We start from the raw sequence: 21,967 nt of genomic DNA on the forward strand, positions 1-21,967 counted from the left end.
CTTGTTTTTTTTTTTTTTACTTAATTTTAATACACACTTGGTTTTACTGAAATTTTCAGTTAGAGCTTCTCAACTGCTGTGGATGCATATTTCAGCTCTTTTAAGCATGCTTATGTATGAAGATTAAGAGTTCTGTCATCACAATCTTTTTATTTTAAGCAGCATTCATTCTTTTTAAATGTTGTTTGTTTCCTTTACTGTTACTCAGAATTTAAACCTTTCTGACCTGGGACCAAAATTTAAATAACTGCTGGAAGTTATTAGGAATAAGTTGTTTGGCATGCATACTTATATTTGTGCCAAATCCTGTTCATCTTCTCCTTACCCATCAGTGTTTCCACATTTAGCATTTCATTAAAATGGAAGTTGGCCATTCCTCTGGCTATACTCTTTGAGTCAAAAGAGTATTAGTAAAAGCTCTATTTACTGGTTAGGAGTGAGAAAATTTTCTACTGAATAGCAGTTATTTAGCCAGAAGTTAATATTAACGTATAAATCGTGTGCTTCTAAATACAAGGTACCAGTAAAATTGAAAATACAACAAGGTGAAAGCATTTTGGTTGCTTGTTTAGATCAGTGTTATCTATCTGGATCTACTGATAAAAATTTAAGGATATGCTTGTGCTGCAGTGTACCTTATTGTAGGTGAATGGTATTCACCTATGTGAAATACCTCAAAATAAACCTTTTATTTTCCTCTTTTCTTTGTTTGTTGGTTACTAATATTCTCTCTGGTTCCTCTTCTAATGAGAACCCATCTCACTCCCATTATACCTGTTCAATGTCCTCATCGCTCTCTCATCTATTCCTCTTTTCTTTTGTGTGCAGAAGCTGACTTACCAAGTTATCAGTTTTGTTCATTTTGGAAACCAGTGACTGATAATGTGTTGTACATGTTGCTGGGCAGCTCACAGGTGGATTTTGTTGTCTGCATAGTAGTTACTAATCTAAGCTGGAAAATGCTAAATTAGAGGACACACCTCTGGCCACCTATGGAAAACTCTTTAAAGGGGTGAACAGAAAATATGTATTCTTTAATGTATCCTCAGAGTACTCCTGGAGACTTCAATGGGTGAGGTTTTTTTTGTTTTTTTTTTTTTCTAGTTAAATTTTGCTAAAATTTCCCATCATAGGAAATGCTCCTCAGAAAAAGTTTGCCTTCTTTTCTTTCTTTCTTTTCTTTTTTTTTTTTTAAATTCACTTAATGAGTTATAAGGGAAAAATCAGCAGATCTATCTAAAGGAAAGCCAACAAGAAATGGGAAATGAATGCTCTGTGGTTTTCCATTACATGCCATCATTGCAGGCTTGTTAAATCCCATACATGCCACTCTAATTGCTACTCTGGAGCTGGAAAGAGTTGAGTATTTTGATTTCTTAGGCAAAAGGATCAGCATGAAATGAGAGGAAAATATCACATTGCTTTTGAAAGCAGAGAATTAAGATCATTTTGGTAGCAGGCTCACAAAAATGTAGGTCACTCTGAAAGTAATGTCTCCCATTTATTTCCATGGAAAATACAAACAATACAAAGAGCACAATAACAATATTTGATAGAGAAAATTCTCTGCCACAAAACACTATTCTTCTATGGTTGCTACCACTAGCTCTACATTTTTGCCAGCAGTGAACAGGAGCCTGCATGTTGCATTCATTGAACCTGTACCAGCAGAGGTGACCCAGTGTCGCTGTCACCACTGCTGAGTGCACCACTCTCTGCCTCACTGTGCTCACATCTGCTGGTTGGTCTCTACAAACAAACAGTAAGTGTCAATGAATGTCAGTGGGTGCCATTTTTCCCTCATGGGGGAATTCAGCGACACACCTTTGCTTCATACACACTTCCATGTCAGGCACCATTTTGTCAGACTGCCTCTCTTCTGCCTTCTGTAACACAGAACAAAATGTAATGGAATATTCGCAGAAGGTCCAGCCTCTACTGCCATACCACCAACATCTGCCTCTGACATCAGGGACCAATATCATAAAATAGGAGGCATTACTTTCAGAGCAGCCCTCATCGTTTGTGGAGCGCCCACATTCAGAACAAAATGGACTGAGGTGTAGCAGAGCTGTCTTCCTCCTGCAGAAGCTCAGGAAGTAGAGCTGCTGCATGCCTGAGCACATTGTAAAACAGTGCCAACTGCTTGTAGAGTGGGTTCTGAGTGTGGCAGTGAGGTACTGAAGATACGTCTATGAAGCCCTAGGTAGGGTGATGGTAAGGCTCCGCTCTACCGTGTCCTGTTGTCTTTGCTTTTGGATGAGTGAATGATTTTTCTAAATCTGTCTCACAGCTCCATGATTAGAATAATCTGGATTAGTTGAGAGTCTGTGGTTGTTTAATCCAGCAGAGTACAACATACGTTTGGTAAGAGCAATGAAGGCTCTTCTTAAGATGAGGAAGTTCCTACTGTAGAGCAATGCTGAGATATCCCTGAGAATTGTAAGGGGCAGTTACTTCAGCTGAAATAAATGCTCCGTTCTTGCTGAAGGATTAAGACAAATATTCCCTATCCAGAGTGCCATCTCCATGCCTGGTGATCCCTGTTAAAGGGAGATGCTGAAATAAATGCAGGGACTTAGAGATGAGATTGATGAGTGAATGCATTCAGGTGAGACTACATTGCACTTAACAGAGGAGAGGTTACAGCTGCGAACTACACACAACCGTGGCTGGGCTGAGAAGATAACTCAGGATCCATCTGCTCAAGCAGGGCCACCCAGAGTAGGGTGCCCAGGTCCGCTCATACAGAGGGAACTCAGTGGTGATGGGGCTCTCAGGAAAGGTGTGTCATGAGTCAAATGCAGAGCAAATAGGAGGCGCGTATTTTAGTGGTTACTGTATTTAAAACTCAGGACTTGTCCAGTGTGGATGGACTGTGACTAGCCAATCATTTTGAAATTGAATGAATTTGAGTATGTGTATACTTTCAAAAAGAGAGAAAAAGAGAAATTAATTTAGGACAACTCTATGGCCTCTATTTTACAAGATGCCTGACTAGCTAATTAAGATAATTTCTTCTGGTTTTCTTTCATATGACAACTATTATGTCTGTCAGTATTGAAAGTAATAGTACAGCAGTAACGATAGCTATTAGGGTTATAATTCTTGTTTAGTTAAAACATCATCCAGCTCTTCCCTTTTTATGAGGGTATTATTTAGCAGGTGTCATCGTACTTTTTTTGTTGTTGTTTAATTTTGAATTCCTTTACGGTATAATGGTACTCTTCACTTGCATTTTATGTGCAAAGGAAAACAGAAGCTATTGAATCATGAAGAGTAGTGTAAGTGTATGGTTTTAACTGTTTATACGTACTTCGACTTTCTGTTTTAGTCAACAGGTTGATATTTTCCAGCTGGCTTACTGAGATTCCTGTTGTTCAGCAAAGAACTAATTGCTGAAGGAGATTTGGGCATATGGTTTTTCAATAAGTGAGCTGCAACATTTTATCAGTAATTGGATTTAAGTACTCTAATCACTGATTTTTGTTAAGATGGTAATCATGTCAATTGTGTTAGCAAGGATGAAATAGCCTGAGAATAAAGGGGATTTTACTTTCATCTTAGAGTGACGTTTGGCAAATGGTAGCTGTGAAAACTCATCTCTGCAAAGCAGGTATGTTTCAAGCACACACCAATCTATCTAAATCTGTTCCATGTGATTCCTTAGCACAATTTCTATGTTATAATTTGGATAGATGTTATGCTCATATGTTATAGCATTTTTTTGCTGTTCAATTTTACATTGCCATGACTATTCTTTAACATTTTAAGTTGACTAACAGTGACTAAATGAAATTGTAGCTGGACTCTTGCTAATACTGAACTCTACGAGCTTCCAAATTTTGTGGCCTGTTTTTCATATGTATTTCATAATTAATCTATGAAAAAAAAAATGACATTTACATTTTCATAGAATTTCTCAGAACAAAAGCGCTGCAAATAGTTGTAGTTCATAAGTTTTTCTTTGCTTGTTCTCCAACGCAGATGTCCCTTGGGAAAGCAGTTTGCCTGCTTCTTGCTGGAAACAGAACAATTATGTTAGTAAACAACTAACATAAAAGTTAGTTATTTATATATATAAAAGTTTAAAAGTTGCTTTTGAAATATCTTCTGGAGGCATCTTTATTTGAGATAATATGCTTAAATAGAATGGTTAGTAATGGTATATATGGCATTGTGTGATACCAAGCATTCTTTTTGTTCTTTTCCAAATAAGACTCAATGAAAATCTATTTATAAATCAGTTCAGAAATCCTGTCTGAAATAGAACGGATAGCTTGACAAGTTGTGACATGCATTGCACTACAATCTGACACAATCTTTTGGGCACCTTCTTGACTATATTGGGCTTTCTGTTTTCAAGATAATTCTAATTAATTACAAATTGTAATTATTTACAAATTGCGAAGTATAAATAGCTATTGCACTGAAATGTCCTTTTCTACTTTAATTTATTTATTGACTTTATGCTTAAATGTTCGAGACAATGGAGCAGCAATAATGCTGTCTAGACAATGTATTGGTTGTTTAGTCTGGTACCGTCTGTTGTCAGAGAAAATCTCTTTGTGTGTTAAGGGCTTCAGATTGTAAGGCTTGACATTATAACTCTACGTTTAAATATAGCTTTGCGTGCACGTATTATATATTTCAGCATGTAAAATTGCTTTTGCAGTCTGATATTTTAGTTAATCTCTCCCTTGTGATCTGGACCATTGGAATAAAGAAAATTAATCTGTCAGTGTTGTGTATCTATTTTGCATCATCTATCTTAAGTTGGCAGATTTTTTGTTGGATGTATGAAAAAAATACGTATTTTTTACTCTTTCTGGATATGAACAGAGCTGACTTTACTAAAAATTGAGGATAAAATATTATTTTAAGAAAGTTTATATTTCTAGTTACGTTTAGCAATTTATAGGTTTATTAAATGAAATTTAAACACTTAAATGTGACTTTTATTTTTTTCTCTGCTATGCTCTGAAGTTTTTGAGCAACTTCTTCTGGCTCATTCAGGTGCCCCAGCTAGACTGCGTACCCTGTGAAAGTGGGTTTGGGCTGCTGGGTATTTGTTTGGTTTTCCTCCCAGCATCTCCTTTCTTTCGTGCTGTACCTTGCATACAGGGTAGACAGCTTGCAACTAGAGGGCAAGAAGATTGGGATGGACGTGTGCTTCATCAGATGCACAAGCAACTTAGATGAGAAGCCATGCTGAAGTGCTTCAAACTGAATCCAGCTCTTAGCTGTGGCACACTCTTAGGGGATTTTAGAAACCTTGTCCAAAACAGAAAGTTGTGGTGTTGAAATCTATATCGTTATTGTAATAATGTTTTCTTGGATATGGTTATTCCTGTTTAACCAGGCAATTTAAAGTATTTCAAGCAAAGACATGCTGGCGTGGAAATCTTATCCATGTTTTTCATCAACATAACGTATATTAGGTTATATTCATTATCTTGTTCACACCTGCAGGACTTTTAGTCTCTGACTGGAATTCCTGAGTGGGTCAGTGGAGGCTGGGGCGTTTCAGGCTGTGCTGGCACTGGTTACTCTTTCTGCAGAAAGACGGCCAACTTTGTTGTCAGAGCCTTTGCCCAGGCCTGTGGTGTATGAGGAGCTCTTGGTTTGAGGCTGAGGCCGGTGCTGAAGACAGGATACTGAACTAAATCATCTTTGGTTAGAGAAGTCATTAAAAGTTATGTAGGCTTGTTGTCTTCCACCTCCAGTATGCTTTTCTTGAGAGCATGTATTGGTTTGATTGGAGAAGCCACCTTTCCTTTCTGTATTGTTGTACAACAGGTGGTCACGATAAGCGTAGGATATCTCAACTAATGTAGGCAAAACAATAATTATAAGTAAACACCGTCTTATGAGTATGTGTTTTGCAGAGCAGGCTATGTGTCATGCATTGCATGATTATTTTCTCCTTTATGCTCCTGAAACTTTTACCTTTCCTTAAAAGGAGAGACCATCTCTACAGATCTTACTGTCCCAAGTATGCAGGGAGTGGGAAGAAATCTTACATGTTTAATCCAGACAAAACAGGTGTGACGGGAGAAAACTGAGACTGCTTCTGTCTTTCTGGGCATTACATCACTGACAATCCTTATTTCTATTTTGTTTATTAGAATTTTTCATTGCAGTTGTGTTTGTTTTTTTGTTTTTGTTTTACCTCTGTAAACCAAACACCTAATGAGGCCTTGTAGTTGGATGACAGAGCGTGGTATGGTTTGAGATGAGGGTAGTACTGCCCTTTGGAGCAGCTCCATCTCCTGCCTCTCTGTTCAGGAGCAACAGTAGGTGTTGCTTCTAAAGAGAAACCTTTCTCTGAGACCATTCAAACTGGAGGACTGGAAACCCTCAGTGTCTTTCACCGATAGTATGTTGAAAGTCTGATACATCTGGGTAAGCCTTCCACCTCTAACCCAGTCAAACCTCAGAGGAAACACATTTCCATCATATTTTTTGTCTTTTGTGACAGACATGTTAAGAAATCCTGGAAGGATGTGAAAGATTGAAGGATCTTATTCTTTCTTATGTAATTCCTGTTTGTACCGAATTTTTTTAGTAGTGTTTTGAGATCTGGTGTTCCTTCTGAGTACAGGTGTAATGATCTTGTCAGCTTGGTCCTCTAATAGAAGGATCGGTCACACTCAATCATTAACTTTACAATCTGTTCTCTGTGAAAAACAGGAGTTAGAACAGAAAGATGTAGTACTTGCGACACCTTTAAGCTCTCTGAAATTTTTAGTTATAAAAGCAATCTTCTGCACATTGTTTTTTTTTTTTCCTCTGTGCAGTGTCTTCCATTGCTCTATTAGTTCTGCTGGCTGTGGTTTGTTCTGCTTCTGTGAAATCAAAAGCATTACCATGGGAGCCACAGAATTTTTCGTTTATAAATATGTATTTACAGTCACCATTGAAAGCGGGATTTGATCTGTAGAAGCATTAGGATTAAAAAAATTCAAATTATAATGGTGATAAAGGACAATATTTCTTTAAACATATTTTAGCATGTGAGCAGCCTAGAGTCTAATAGTTATTTTTCTGGGTAGAATTACACATAGAAGCATGGCAAACATTGAATTTCAAATAACCTAAGTCCTTGCTTCAGTGTCTTTTTTTATACTTCTTCTTTTATCTTCATTTTTCACTTCTTATACGATCGTTAATTACAAGGTCATGTCAGTTGCACTTTAAATGCATAATCATACAGACTCTAAGGTCTCGTTATGCTAATATTATTGCTAATTATAAAACTGAATCCAGTGGTACATCATTTTTTGAAATGTCATAGGTTGTGAAATAAGGAAATGTTGCAAGTTATGACAGCTCGTAAAAGATAAACTATTGCAGGATAAGAAGTACATAATTTGAGAATGAAAACTGTATATACTGTGCAAAGAACACAAGAGAGTTTGAGTCATTCTTTAGTTCGTTTTCCTTTACCAACCCAGTGAATTGTTTTGTATTAAAAATAAATAAATAAATAAATAAAAATTGTCGACATATTTTCATACCAGGGAATCTTTTTAAAGATGAAAGGAATTTGTTGGATGTTATAATATTGACCAGAAGCTTATTTTCTGGTTATCTTCATTTCTTTCAGTCTATGTTATTTCTAATTAATGAGTTTTAGATACTACCATCTGAAACCACCTGTCTGGTGAATGCCCTGCGTTGTTTGCCTGGCGTACAAAAAGCCAGTATAGGTTGAGTGTCTCCAGTGACATACAGAGTCAGCCCTGCACTTGTTTAAGCAAATAGTCAGCTGTTAGCTAATGGATCCATTAGTGAGCTTTCTACAGAATATCTTGTAGTCATTACAGCATGAAATTTTAATAACTTCAAATCAGAACTGTTTGAAATATGAGGACCTTTTTCTGCAAAACGTTTTTCACATTTCAGTGCTGAAGATGCTACTTTTATCAGTAGAAACTTTGGTAATGCTGAGAAATAAAGTAGCAGTGAAAATCTTCAGTTTTTTGGTTTGTGAGTCTCAAATTCTTTTTCAGATTATATAGCATAGGATTGTTTGTTTCTTTGTTTTAGGCAGTCTTGCTTTATTCTTCTAGAAAGAGATTTTACTTGCATTTAGTACCTGATTTAGTCCAGAAGGAACAACTCCCTGGAACATCTTTCCTTTGTGGCACATTAGAACCTCTCTGTGCAGCTACTTTACACTGTGGTGAAATCTCCAGAAGATCTGAGGAAGTAAGTGATGGATCATAACAAAAGAGAGAGATCAGAATGCCTTCAGTTTGGCCCTAAGAGGAAGATTGTTTTTTGTTGCTGTTTTCTGTTGTTTTTGTTTTTTCCTAGTGGAGTTTTTGTTATTAAATCAGTGACAATAAGTGAAGGAAACATGAGACTCTCCCAGCATAAGGACTTCAAGGTTTCTGAGCCTAATCTCTGTCCCTCAAACTCCTGATTCCAATGGGTAGAATATGGGAAAGTGGGAAGAACACACAGTTCTGAGGGATATCAGACTACAGTGCAAGAAAGCTAGCTGTTGCACTGTTGGTTCATTATCCATGTGATGTTTCTTCATGCCATTGAGAAACCTTCCTTGAAGTGCTCTGAGAAAGGGTGTCACAAGGAACCAATGAATAAGTAACTTCCATATCTATCAACCTTAAAGAGCAAAGACATTTGACAAAGGAGTGGATTCCCACGTGGTACCAAAGTTTCTGGAAGGGATGGACCAGGCTACACACGCCCCAAGGGAACGGTTTGTCAGTACCTTAAGATAACCCTGTCTCTTGAGGAAAAGCTCACTTACCTTGGACTGGGTAAATCATCCTTCTGAAATGAAAGCAGGGGAAAAAAAGCCTTAGAAGCCATACTTCTTGATGCATTGAACAATGTTTTCCATGTGATCTAGCACTCTGCTCCAAAACTAAGTTGGAAGAATAAGAGGGCAGCACTGACTCTTGTAGCTCTGTTTGCTTCTGAAGGCATCTGTGTCATTGTCTGCAGGGTTTGTAGAGTACTGAACCACGATGAACTTTTGCCCTTTGTATGATTTCTCCATATGTCACAAATCAAAATAATGTCCCTGAGCACTCGTTTGATAACATTTTCTTTCTTGAGTCTGCTTATTGTTCTGTTGATTTTTGTGGGCATTCTGCTAACCTTCATCCACCCTTCCAGTAATCATTTTAGCTATTGCCTCTTGAAAATGTTCTACCACAGGATTGCTTCTATCTAGAAAGCAGGGAAAGACATCTGTGGTTTTACTCCATGCCATTTGGAGTGTGGCTTCCTGATAGTCCTCCTGCAAGCCAACTCCTAACCACCCCATCAAACATGCTAGCACACTAATCACAGTCAACAGGAAAGTATTTGTTTCAAAGGAAGAATAAGCTACCAAAGTTATTCTATGATCTAGAATGATTTAACTAAAGGAAATGGATTTGTGGATTCTGAATGATTTACTTTGGTCAGCACTTGTTTCAGTCAGTGGACTGACTTCTGCAAGGCCAACAAGAACGTCTCATCTTTATGTCTGTTTCTAAAAAGAGTTTGGTGCTTCAGAAATGCTATGGCAGAAAGTGATTCTTTAATGTTTTGTTGCTGACCAGACAAAGAGTAATGAAAATAGTTTTAAGTTATTTCAGTTATGAAAATTTTTAATAACAAATGCAGTACCACAATAACCAAATCCAGCATCGCTACCAGCTGCTTAGGATATTTTCTTTGATCCAGTAATATATTGCAGGACTCAACAGTAATAACTTTTTTTTTCCTTCCCATATTGCAGGCAGTCATTTTTCACTTTCCTGCTACTCAGCCTTATGTCATCTTCCCTGTCTTTCCTACACTTAAATTCAAACACAGTGTTTATCGGAATTTTTTTCACCTATGTTTTTGACTTTCAAAAGCTAATGGTTTTGCTTCTGCAATTTTGTTTCGTGGGTATGCAATTATCAAAGTAGAAGAACGTTTAAATTTTTGTCTGCTTATTTCTGAATGTCTGTCTCCTTGAAGAGCTGATTGAATCTCTGCTGTTAATCTCTTTAACCCCAGAAAGAAGATTACCTTAACAGTGAAATAGCTGGGAAGGGGAGAAGCAAGGGAAAGAGAGGCAAACTATATTTCTCTAGAATGAATTCAGGTCTTCAGTAAGGACTTTTTACTGCAGTGAAGTTCACCAATGGAAACTTTTTGCTGCTAGCCTCATAACAGGTGATATTAGTTATAATTGCATAACCTGCTGGCGTTGTCAATTACCATGGGACTGGTAAAATTGTTTCTATCTTGTTTGTTTGTTTTTTAATCTTGAAGTCTTATCAGTCTGTTACAAGTTAACCAAATACCAGAAATGACAGAGAAAAAATGGTTGTGGTGATAATGGTTGAATGTTCTTACTTTTTCCTTCTAATCTGCTTATTAACATAAGTACTTTTGAATCATTCATGATGCTTAATTTTTAACCAAAGGTAGGGTATCACTACTGTTAGCAAACATTTTCACAAAGGTTTTTGGACTTGTATTCATAACAAAACTTTGACTGCAGTTGTTTAAAGAGAATCGAAGAGGTAGGCCTCAAAATAAGGCAAGAGTTCACAAAAAGCAGCGAAGTGGACAGAAAGTTGTGCTTCAAGTTACAGCATCTGTTTTGCGGTGGAAAACGATGTGTTTTGTGTGTTTGATCCACTTGCATTGACAATCAATAACTAGCATTTCTACTACAGATTGTAAGGTTTTTTCTCCCAGGTAGCAGTAATAGGACAAGAAGTAATAGCCTCAAGTTATACCGGGGGAGGTTTAGGCTGGATATTAGGAAAAACCTTTTCTCCAAAAGATTGTGGAGGCATCAGCACAGGCTGCCCAGGGAGGTGGTGGAGTCAGCATCCCTGGAGGTGTTCAAGAACCTTGTGGATGTGGCACTGAGGGACGTGGTCAGTGGGTGATATTAGTGGTGATGGGTTGACGGTTGGACTCTATGTATGATCTTAGAGGTATTTTCCAACCTTAATGATTCTGTGTAGACAGGGTGCATCCCTCACATTCATATTTGAATCCTATTGATTGTGATGAGTTGTTGATAGAATAAGTTGCCAATAACAACATCAGAAGTAGTAAACGACTGAATAAGGCGTGCTTTCTCTGCGATGAGATTTGTAAAAATGCAGTTAACTTGATTTTGTTGCTTCTTGTTTCCACACCAGTAATTGTCTGTCGAGCATTATAGTACAAGGGACTGAAAAGACAAGTGAATATTCTTAATTTTAATTATTATATGGTATGTCAATAGCTGTGGATGTTCTTCTTTCCAGGAACTCTGATTTGAGGCCCTTAAATAAATTATGGCATCTTTAATATTGTAATTGTTAAACAGAGGAAATTAGAAAATTTTCAGATTGAAAAACTAAGTTCTCTCTTTGTGGCTATATTAAGGCAATATTCATTTAGTGAGATTTAATTTGTCCTAGATTTCTGTATCTAATAGTGAACAAAATAAGAGAACTGAAAGGGGGGGAAGGAAGGGGGGAATTGATTTGCAATGGGAAACAGTTTTTCTAACTTCTAGTTAAAGAATCCTGGAACCGCTATTGTAATTGTTGTAATAGTATGGAGATGCTGAAGTTAAAGTAGGTTTTTTGGGTGTTTTGATTCTTTTTTCCCCCTAAGATTTTAGGAATTTTCATGTCAGGCTAGTTTTACATCTGACACAAGCTCCTTTTCTTGTTCTGATTTGTTTCCCAGCTGAAGCAAGCTAGAAAATGCCTGCTATCAGTTGTCAGCACCCGATAAGTGACAGGTGGTGACTTCTTAAGATGTGGTAATTATAATTGCTTGTGACTGTCTCCTCTCTGATGGCTGTCAGCAGGTAAGAGGTGTCCCTGCAGTAAACAGCTCTCATGGTCTGCCTGTAATGGAAGTTTGTGGCCATCTTGGGCTGTCAGGACCATAAGTTGTCACCGCTCAGGGTGCAATTCAGTTTCTAAGCTACTGGATGTGGTAATTACTACTGTAAACATTCTTCTAATTTTGTTTCAACTCTGGAACTTAATCCTGTCCTGCAGCAATGATTATTACGAGTTCATTTGTGAGTTGCGTTAGGGGAGCTGGAAATAAGTGGAGGCTTCCCTACATCTATCTTCAAAGATATTCGTAGTTGTAATGCCACCCACAGCACAGGACTTAAAAAAAGCAAGCAGAGATGCTCCACTTGTTTCCTTCACGTCATGGCTTTATGCGGCTCTGTACTTGTCACCTTTGTTCAGAATTCCTGGTCCTTCCCAACTTCCCTGTTGGAGAAGTTTTCAGTGTCTTTTCCTCCTCTGTTCCCCAACTGTCTTTTTGGTTTTTGCTTGTTTATTTGTTTACCATGTCCAGCAGGGAGATGGGATGGATGGAAGAATAATCCAAATGCATTGTTTGTATGTGTTGTAGTAGGAAAAAATAATGACATCCTCTCTAGTCTGGGGATAGCTTAGGTCTTATTCCAGAAACCTTTTTCACCACGATTTGTAATCTGAGTGCAGTAGCAATTAGTGGAAGTTTTGTTTTGTTGTTGTTTGTTTGTTTACAGTAACTAATCAGCATTTTCAGCAATTGCAGTAGGGAATCTTCTGTGTTAACTATCAAAAGATGAAATATCCAGATGAACTCATTTTTTCCTCTCATTTTCACAGAAGCGACCATGGGGTGCATTAAAAGCAAAGAAGATAAAGGTCCAGCCATGAAATACAGGACTGATAACACTCCAGAACCTATTAGTTCCCACGTCAGCCATTACGGGTCAGACTCCAGCCAAGCAACACAGTCACCGGCAATAAAGGGATCAGCAGTTAATTTTAACAGTCATTCTATGACTCCTTTTGGAGGGCCCTCAGGAATGACACCCTTTGGAGGAGCATCGTCTTCATTTTCAGCTGTGCCAAGTCCATATCCTAGTACTTTAACAGGTGAGAATTACCTAAAATTCTTCTTGTATTATTATTCATTTGTAAGCTTCACAGCCATATTTAAAAATAAGAAAATGAAAGGAATACTACTACCCCTTGCCACACAAATGGAAATTTAAAATAAATTGCCTTTTAGGATTTCCTGATTTTCAGAATCTTTTCTACTGACATAATAATTCAACCATTACCCACTAATGACTGGAGCTTGGGGGTTGTTTTTTTTGCTTTTGTGGTTTTTAGGTCCATAGCACAGAGGTGTTGGACATGTTAGAAGTGATAATGGGAATAGATGTTAGAATTTCTATGTTCTTGAAAGGATGCACATGGAATAATGGCTGTACACGTCTGGAGAAAGAAGCAAAATGAAAAGAATCTCAAATTTAGGCTCTCATACTGTGATTTAATCTGATTTTCAAGTCTTTATTAACTGTTTTTTAGAGTTATTTGCATTAAGGCAGTGTGGAATCTGTTCAATTACAAGGATAATCGGGATATTCAGTATGTGCTGTGTACTTTAATATACGAACAGGATGTGTAAAATAAAAGAGCAGAATTCTATCTGTTGATGGTCATATTAAAGGCTAAGTTGAAAAAAGTAGAATTTACAAGATGTAGAGACTGTCTTGACTGACAGTTTCTGAAGATGCAGCATTTTAAAGCAATATACGTATTTGATGTCATATTATAGACTATATGATGGTCTATAATAACCTTAAAACATTAAAAAAAAAAAAATTGTGCACATGGCTGATCCCAGTAGTTCACTTAGTTTTGCTGGATCTTTTTAAGAGGAAACTGATTTTCTTTTATTTGGGAGTTCAGAAGAGAAAATAGAAGCCTTTTACAGGCACTTCACGAAATGTGGCAAATAATTCCGTTATCAGTCTCCTTCTAGTTTTCCCACAAAACTCTAGTGTTAGCACAATTACACTATTTAAATGTTTACTTCACTACAATGGCATTTAATAGCTTTTAACGAATTTGAGGTCTATAAAAATCTGCTGTGGCCTTGACATTAAGAAATTAAGAAAAACAAATACAAACTGTCAGGTACTGATTACCTCATGCTCCCTTTTTGGAAATTCAGTAAAAAACAAATAGTGAAAATGAGTATCTATCCCATCTCAAATTTGTAACCCCATCTGAAACCTAATACTGGATGAACACATGCAAAAGTGAAGAGATGGCAGCCTTTCTTTTTATTCACTAGTTATACCAAGTAAAGTTTCGTGTGCTTACAGAAATCTTCATCTCCTCTAAGAAACCTCTATGTATTGCCTCTCGTTAGATTTGGTTCTTTGTTCACGTGGGAATCTCCTGCCATACGTTCAAGCCCTCCTGGGTATTACCAGATACCAGGAAGGCCAGCCCCCAGCTACTGTAAATCCTTTTCTGCCAAGATCAGAAGGGCTGATCGCTTGCCTGTCTCTGTTCATCCTAGCCATTAAGCATGTTGTATCTTGGCTCAGAGTCAATAGGAGAGATTTCTCATGGAAAGATAGGTCTCGAACCTCATAGGTGTGGATTTGGGCAGGCTGACTTGCCCCCATCATTTTATGGTCAGGTAAAAAGATACTGCTTATATAATTATTCCTCCTTTGTAAAACCAGAAAGCCATTCGTCCTCAAACACACGCGTTTTTCTCTTTAAATAAAAATGTACTAACAGTTGTTCAATAAATCCACTTCTCGTTTTCAGATCAATGAGGATTGCGTGTTTTTTTGAACGGATTAAATGACAAACTTCATCTGGCTGTAAGCTTTCAGTGTTTGTCACAAGTAAACACTCAGTCAGGATCTGAGGCCCTTTGTTTTGTGAGACAGAAAAAGAGATGCACTTGTCAGTGATGTCTTACAAAAGGATGATACCATTTTCATCTTAGCTTGTAGTGAGGATGAAAAAGAGTTGGACCACCTTTAATCCTCTGGAGCAGAACTGGAAAAGAAATCTGAGTTAAATCCACTCTCCTCCTGTACTAATACATTCTTTTGTCATCAGACATTACAAATTCACAGAATAGTAATGAAACTGAGAACAGAAAATTTGACTTGAAGCTGTGTTTACACTAGTGCTCTCTAGTCCTCATACTGAACAGCGAAGTAAAGTCCTCTCCAAAGCTGGTCCTTGATTAAAGAATAAAAATTCTGCTCTAATGAGAGGATCCCCTTCAAGAAGTGTTTTGACCCCAGGTAGCTTTAACAACTAGATTGGTGATTCACAAAAAAAACATCTACAAAAGACTTCAAAAATCCCTTGAGTTGTATCTCCTTGTTTAAAATATTCTGTGTTGATGCTGTTCACCTAAAGCATTTTATTATTCTGTGCTACAGAATAAATAATGCTTCTGTATGAGAATGGTTTGTATAGTACTGAAGTGTTGAAGTCAAAACTTTGGATGTATTGTATACTAGCTTTATAAATTATATCTTTAAAAATAGTAAGCACTTATAATTTTCTTATCTTGTGACTTGCATCTGAATGCTTTGTTTCATTACTCTAATTAGTGCTACACTTCCAGGAGAAATGGATATTTCTTTTGTTTCTATATTAGTATCTTTCCAGATACTGTGCAATTTGTTTTGAAGTTTTTGGAGTCTCCCAGCAGTTTGATAAAGATTTATAAGCTTTTGTAATGTTGTGACTTGAGATCACTGATCTGCAGAAGAATTCTCAGGGGATGTTTTATTTCTTTAGCATTCAGTTTCTGATTGTGTGAAAATGATACATATTGCCACAATTTTCTTTCACTGAGTCACAGTTTGTCATCAAAATAATGTAGTACAATAATGTGGGTAATAATTGGAAGAACTCTTGATTTTTAACTTAGATTAGGTACTGTTAACTTCTAGGAGATGTTTTAACTAATTTTCAGTTTGTAAATCATACTTCACTATAGACCTTCACTTACTCAACCATCTTATATTTTTTTGTTCTGATTTTCCTAGAGGAACTGTAGATTCATTGCCTTTTATGGCCTACTGATACAGTGTGAGCACAGGAATCTCTATATCAAACAAAAATATTTAAGTGAAAGCATTCATAGTACGATAATACTGGGTATAGACAATACTCATCATGTACTGTATTCCTCCTTTCTGATCATCCTCGCATTAGTTGTATCATCTAAAGTTAGATACAGCATATTCCTGTGTGTCCTGGTACATATATATGTGTTAGAAATGTAATGTTACACTTAAATTAATTATTTTATTACTTGGATTATCATTAGGCTTCCTAAATGCTCGCTACACTGTAAAATAGCATTTTTGCTTCCTTTAGCCCAAGTTTATTAAGTAATCAGCTCTTTCAAGCATAGAAAATGTGTTTCTACAGTAGATGAAGGAGCCTGCCTGCTTGTACACACTTGTCTTGTCTGTGGGTCACACTCAGTGCCCTGAGCCTGAAGTGGGGTAGAGGAAGCAAATTCCTTACAGCTGTTGGAGCGCAGCTGCTAGTCCTGTGAAATACAAGAGCTGCTCTGAAAGTAAAGTCTCCTATTTTATGATGCTGGCCAACAACATCAGAGGTGGATGCTGATGGTTGGCAGTAGAGATTCAACCTTCCCACCAGTATTCCATTAGATGTTGTTGCCACGTGACAGATGGCAGCAGAGGGGCAGTCTGACAGAATGGTGTCTGACATGGAAGTGTGTGTGAAGCAAAGGTGTGGGATTGATTTCCTCCATGCGAAAGAAATGGTACTTGCTGGCATTCATCAACACTTGTTGAGCATTTATGGAGACCAACCAGTGGATATGAGCACAGTGAGGCTGTGGATGGTGTGTTTCAGCTGTGACGACAGCAACATGAAAGACAAGCCATGTTCTGGATGGCCATGCAGATTTTTATGAGAATGGCATTCAGGCTTTTGTTTTTCACTAGCATGAACACATAGCTAATGGTGGCAACTTTTGAAAATAGTAGTTTTGTAGCTGAGAATTTGCTCAATCAAATAGTGTTATTGTGCTCTTTGAATCTGTTGTCATTTCCGTGAAAATAAACAGGAGGCATTGCTTTCAGAACAACCTACAGAACTTAATCATTGTTTTATGGAAGAATGAACCGACTGATCTTCTTCAGCAAATGTAGGCTTTATGATTTCTTCATTGAATTTCTTAAGAAGAAGATAACTTTTTTTTCTAATGTTGATGTGTTTTGCAAATGTCTCTCTGTAAGTGCTCTAATCGTTAATGTACTTCTAATGATATATCTAAATACTTTCTTTGCTGTGGAAATACTTTTTAGCACTATTTGTTTATAGGCTTTCCTTAATTTTAAAGAATGAGCTGATTATTGATCACAGCTGCCAAATTGAGTTGGAGCCCAAAGCCTTCAGTTGCTTTTGAATTAAAATTGATGAGTTATTTTCGCAGAGAAGACCTTAATTCAAGTTCTGCAGCATTAATGCTATATCTTCTTGTTTTTATTTTCTTTTTCAAGGTGGTGTTACTGTATTTGTGGCCTTATATGATTATGAAGCTAGAACTACAGATGACCTTTCATTTAAGAAAGGTGAACGGTTCCAGATAATAAACAACACGTAAGTGTTCTCGTTCGCAAGCTTCTCTAGGGTGTTGTTGGGAATAAATAGATCCTCGGCACTTCTTGAAATTTAAGTGTCATGTTTCAGTAAAGAGTGGTTGGAATTTTTTTCTTGAATGAGAGACTCAACACAGATGGGAGCTGAAATAGTGATACTGGTTAGATGATGCTTTTGGGCTGAGGTCATGTTTGGGGGCAGATGTCAAGATGTAGCGGCTGGGGAATCCCAAAGCTGCATCCTTTCATTCCTTTCTACAGTGAAGCACAGCAGAGGGGGAAAAGCACAGTCTATCAGGCTCTGTGTGTTCTGGGCTTCCACATCCATCAGGGTTGCATGTTTGATTTTCTAGTTAAATTGCAGCGCTATTCTGATCTTATGGCCTGATTTATAGAAGCCTGGAAAAGGGGAAAGTGTTTTTTCACCTTGAAGACTTCTTAGCACAGCTGAAAGCTGATGTAAATACTCTAATACGTAGATGGAGCAGTTCTCACTCATCCAATTCTCTAATTTTATTAGCTCACTTCCTGCCTTGTGTGTTGCTTATTGTCAGCATACAGGCAAAATTGTAGGACTGAGGCAGATTGGGACTAGAGAACTGGAAAGTCTGTTATAAGTCTCTGCCGTAAAATGTTTTGTTGCAAATTTGCATTACATAATATATATATATATATATATATGTATATATATATCTTACATTAAAAAAACAAAAAACCTTTAAAATAAAAATTCCTGTAAAAGGCAAGGCACTCACGTTGTTTATAATGAAAAGTATATTCAGCTGCAGCACAAATTATAGTCGTTGCCTTCTCAGTTAAAATATGATATTATGTGAAGATGCTTCAGCAGTTCGGAACTGATGTATTGTTCATGTGTGGAAGATGTAATTGATCTTACATTGCAGGGAAGGCGATTGGTGGGAAGCAAGATCCATTGCTACAGGAAAAACAGGCTACATCCCAAGCAATTATGTAGCTCCTGCAGACTCCATTCAAGCGGAAGAGTAAGACATTGCATCCTGTCAATCTGTTCTTATTATCCATTCTGCATTTAGTGCCCTGTAATAACATTCACTTCAATTACTGCATGCAGCATGTAAGGGTGAAGTGGGATTACAGCACTAATTAAAAGATAGGAATGCTATGTGGGTGTTGTCAAAAGTATAATTGTTAGTGGATGTAAGGTAGATGTTTCTGCGAATGTTTTATGCTTGCTTGCTTGTTACATGTAGCTAAAGGAGAAAGGATGGAACAGTGCAGTAATGAAGATGAGAACTGGGAGACGTGCTATATATATCATAAAGAGCAAAAATGCGAGGTCTTTAATGAAGAGTTTGCACATCTTCCACTTTAGGCTTTTTGTTTGTTAAAATCTAACTCAAAATCAGCTGTATCTCTGGTAGTGCCCAATGTCACATTATAAAAGTAACATTCGTATTGACAGTTATTACTAATCTGTTCATCTATAACAGCTTCCTATTGACAAAATGGTTAGGGACATCGAGAACAATCATAAATTGGGAAAATTGCATTAATTTGGGTACCAATAAATCCCACACTTATTTAAAAACAAAGACCCCCAAGAGCTTACAGAACTGAAGTTGTTTAAAGAATAATGAGTTGGAGTATAACTTTCAGGTGATACTTGTTTCAAGGGAATAATAATTGTGTTTATTGTACTACCAACGTAAAGCTCTGCAGCTCTTGATGTGATCCACAGACATGGTTCTGCCAATAAGCAATTCCCTGGTACATTATCTGGGCACTTCTGTGTTTCCTACTGCACTTCTGGGAAAACTGCCCAATTTCCAGGATATTTCCTGAATTTCAAGCTGAGAACGTGGCATGCTGTTGCTGCTCTCACCTGGCCCTTTGCTATTTAAAAACGATTGTGTCAAAGGCTTGCTGTTATTTATTATATACAATGCAGGCCCTTGCATTTCAGCTGCTTTTATAATTGAAGTTTATGTATATATGTATATATACATAAAATTATTGTTATTATCATCTTAAACTATGCAATAAAAATATATCATCATTATGGCTACAGTGGTGTTAAAATGGAAATGATGGCCCTTTGCAAAGTAAGAATGCAGTGCTTCTACACAGAGTAATGCTGCTAAGGAGAGATGGAGAGGTTGGGGTTTGTCATAGGTTTATGTCATGGATGGAGGTGAGAGTGAGGGGCAAAAAGCAAGGAAGCTTTTTTAAGCTGACACTATTTTAAAGAACCAATGCTAATTTTATTTAGCATTGCCTCGCTATCTGAAATATAGTTCATTTGCTTTAGAACTCATTTGGTAGTGCTTAGCTTTGATTGTATTTATAGATTTTGTTGTAATTACAGCTGGAGTTACAAATAAAAAAGCAATATACTCTAAGTTACTAGGATTTTCTTTAAGTGGTCTTTCCTAAACCTGAAGATGTTTATATTGCAAGCTGCTTGAGATAGGATCCATATTATCCTTATGGCTTTCGAATGCTACTATAGTATAAATGTTAAAAGCTCATAAAAGAACAAGTTAATCCTGCTATTATTTTATTTTATATAATAACACTTTACATTATAATTTGTAAATTGACATAGTGTTGAGAAGAGGCATTTTCATGTGAAGCAATTACCGGGGTTCAGGTTTGCTTCAGTGAGACTGTATGTTACGTCCAAGTTGTCTCAGGTGTGTGTATATTCTCACGACCAATTCTAAATTTGCAGGTCAACTTCAGCAGTCAAACTGAAAACATAAATGTAAAAATAAGTTTAAATTCCCTAAGTGATCACAGAGGCCATTCTGATTGCATGTCAGCAAAATGATCCCTTCTCACCTACATTTTTTTGCCAACTTTCCAACACTTATAATGCAGGATCTGCTTGATGCTACAACAGTCTCAAATTAAAATGTTGGAAATTTACACTTTACACCATTCTATGACTTCCAAGACATGCAATCAAAATATATTTAGAAAATGTGTTATTATAAAGTCTGGACATTAAAATGATCTATGCTGCCTGTTGGTCAGCTCTTCAGGGGTGTAGGAGAAATCCCTTTTCTGAAAGAACTTAGGCAAGAAAAAAAGCAGACGTGTTAAAACATCTGTGTATTTTTCAATGATGCAACAAAGATGGAGAAAAGTACGTTCACTATCACAGGAGTGTTTCTACATGAATGTCAGAAAAATGTGCTCCCTCTACTGAAGAATGAAGCACAGCTGAAGTTAGAGCAGGAGATTCCAACTGGAAGTAAGAAAAAGCGTTTCACCTTGAGGAAGGGCAGCCTAGCAGAGTCACAGGGCCTGGACATTGTGCAGGATCCATCCTGTAGGGTTTTCAAGGGGACTGGATGACACCCAACATCCAGGTGTCATCTGATCTCACAGCTGCCTTGCCTGCAGTGAGACTGGACCAGGGACCCCCCAGAGACTCTTCCAATCTGAATGAACCTGCAATCCCATGATACTGCCAGCCACACACCTCCTCTGTATTAAATACATATGTTCTTTAACATGTGGCTGAAATTTCTTAAAGAAAGCATTTTGGACTGCTGCAGTGTTTTGAGAATACTACCAACAGAATTTCATTGACATCAGATTTAGCTTGACCTATGGACTTCTTTACCACAAGGAGAGTGTTCCTTCCAGTGACAAATGCTGTTGATGATTCCTGTTGAACCATACAAAATATTTGCAGACAGAAGCCTCTTAAGTATTTTGCTAACAATAGAAATTAGTCATGTAGAAATAGGTCATCTTAATCTTCTGATTATATGGGTGTCATTTTATTGATCTGTAACTGCTTTATAATATTAGTAGTCTGGTCAGTGCTTGAGATTTCCAGATCTTCTCTTTACATGACTATCAAATCATAGGCAGCTTTTATTTAAATGTATTTCCTTTGACTTCTTCTAGGTGGTATTTTGGTAAAATGGGCAGGAAGGATGCAGAAAGACTACTTTTAAATCCTGGGAACCAGCGTGGTATTTTCTTAGTAAGAGAGAGCGAAACCACTAAAGGTATGTGTATCACTGTCTCTTCTTCCTCTCTCACCCCTGCAAAAGGTGAGCAGGATGGTCATTTTTATGTCTGTTAGACTATCCATACGCATGTGCACACATATTTATATGAAAACACTGGGGAAGGTGTGTTGCTTGTACTGTGTGTAGCTGAGGCACTGCCACAGCTGCCCATGTAAGCTGTGGTGCCCCATCCCTGGAGGCGCTCAAGGCCAGGTTGGATGGGGCCCTGGGCAGCTGAGCTGCTGGGGGGCAGCCCTGCCCATGGCATGGGGTGGGACTGGTGGGTTTTAAGGTGCCTTTCAAACAAACCTATTGTATGGTTCTATGATTCTGTACTTTTAATTTTTTTGTGAAGCAGCACATATGACTTTGTTTTCTAGGTGCTTACTCCCTTTCCATACGTGACTGGGATGAGGTCAGAGGTGATAATGTGAAACACTACAAAATCAGAAAACTTGACAATGGTGGATACTATATCACAACCAGAGCACAATTTGAATCT

The 21,967-nt window shown here is 37.4% G+C and overlaps 1 protein-coding gene across 1 annotated transcript in view; it reads left to right on the plus strand.

The window, feature by feature from the left end:
- The first annotated feature begins 12,644 nt into the window (after nt 1-12,644).
- YES1 (YES proto-oncogene 1, Src family tyrosine kinase) overlaps nt 12,645-21,967 on the plus strand; it is a 15,114-nt gene continuing 5,791 nt past the window's right edge. Inside the window, exons 1-5 of the mRNA XM_019614337.1 lie at nt 12,645-12,917; nt 17,357-17,456; nt 18,361-18,459; nt 21,359-21,462; nt 21,846-21,967. Coding sequence (XP_019469882.1) covers nt 12,653-12,917; nt 17,357-17,456; nt 18,361-18,459; nt 21,359-21,462; nt 21,846-21,967 — 690 coding nt within the window. The 5' untranslated portion in view covers nt 12,645-12,652. The remainder of the gene's footprint in view (nt 12,918-17,356; nt 17,457-18,360; nt 18,460-21,358; nt 21,463-21,845) is intronic.

Source organism: Meleagris gallopavo, chromosome 3 (assembly GCF_000146605.3).
Source record: "Meleagris gallopavo isolate NT-WF06-2002-E0010 breed Aviagen turkey brand Nicholas breeding stock chromosome 3, Turkey_5.1, whole genome shotgun sequence".
NCBI classification, from domain to species: Eukaryota; Metazoa; Chordata; class Aves; order Galliformes; family Phasianidae; genus Meleagris; species Meleagris gallopavo.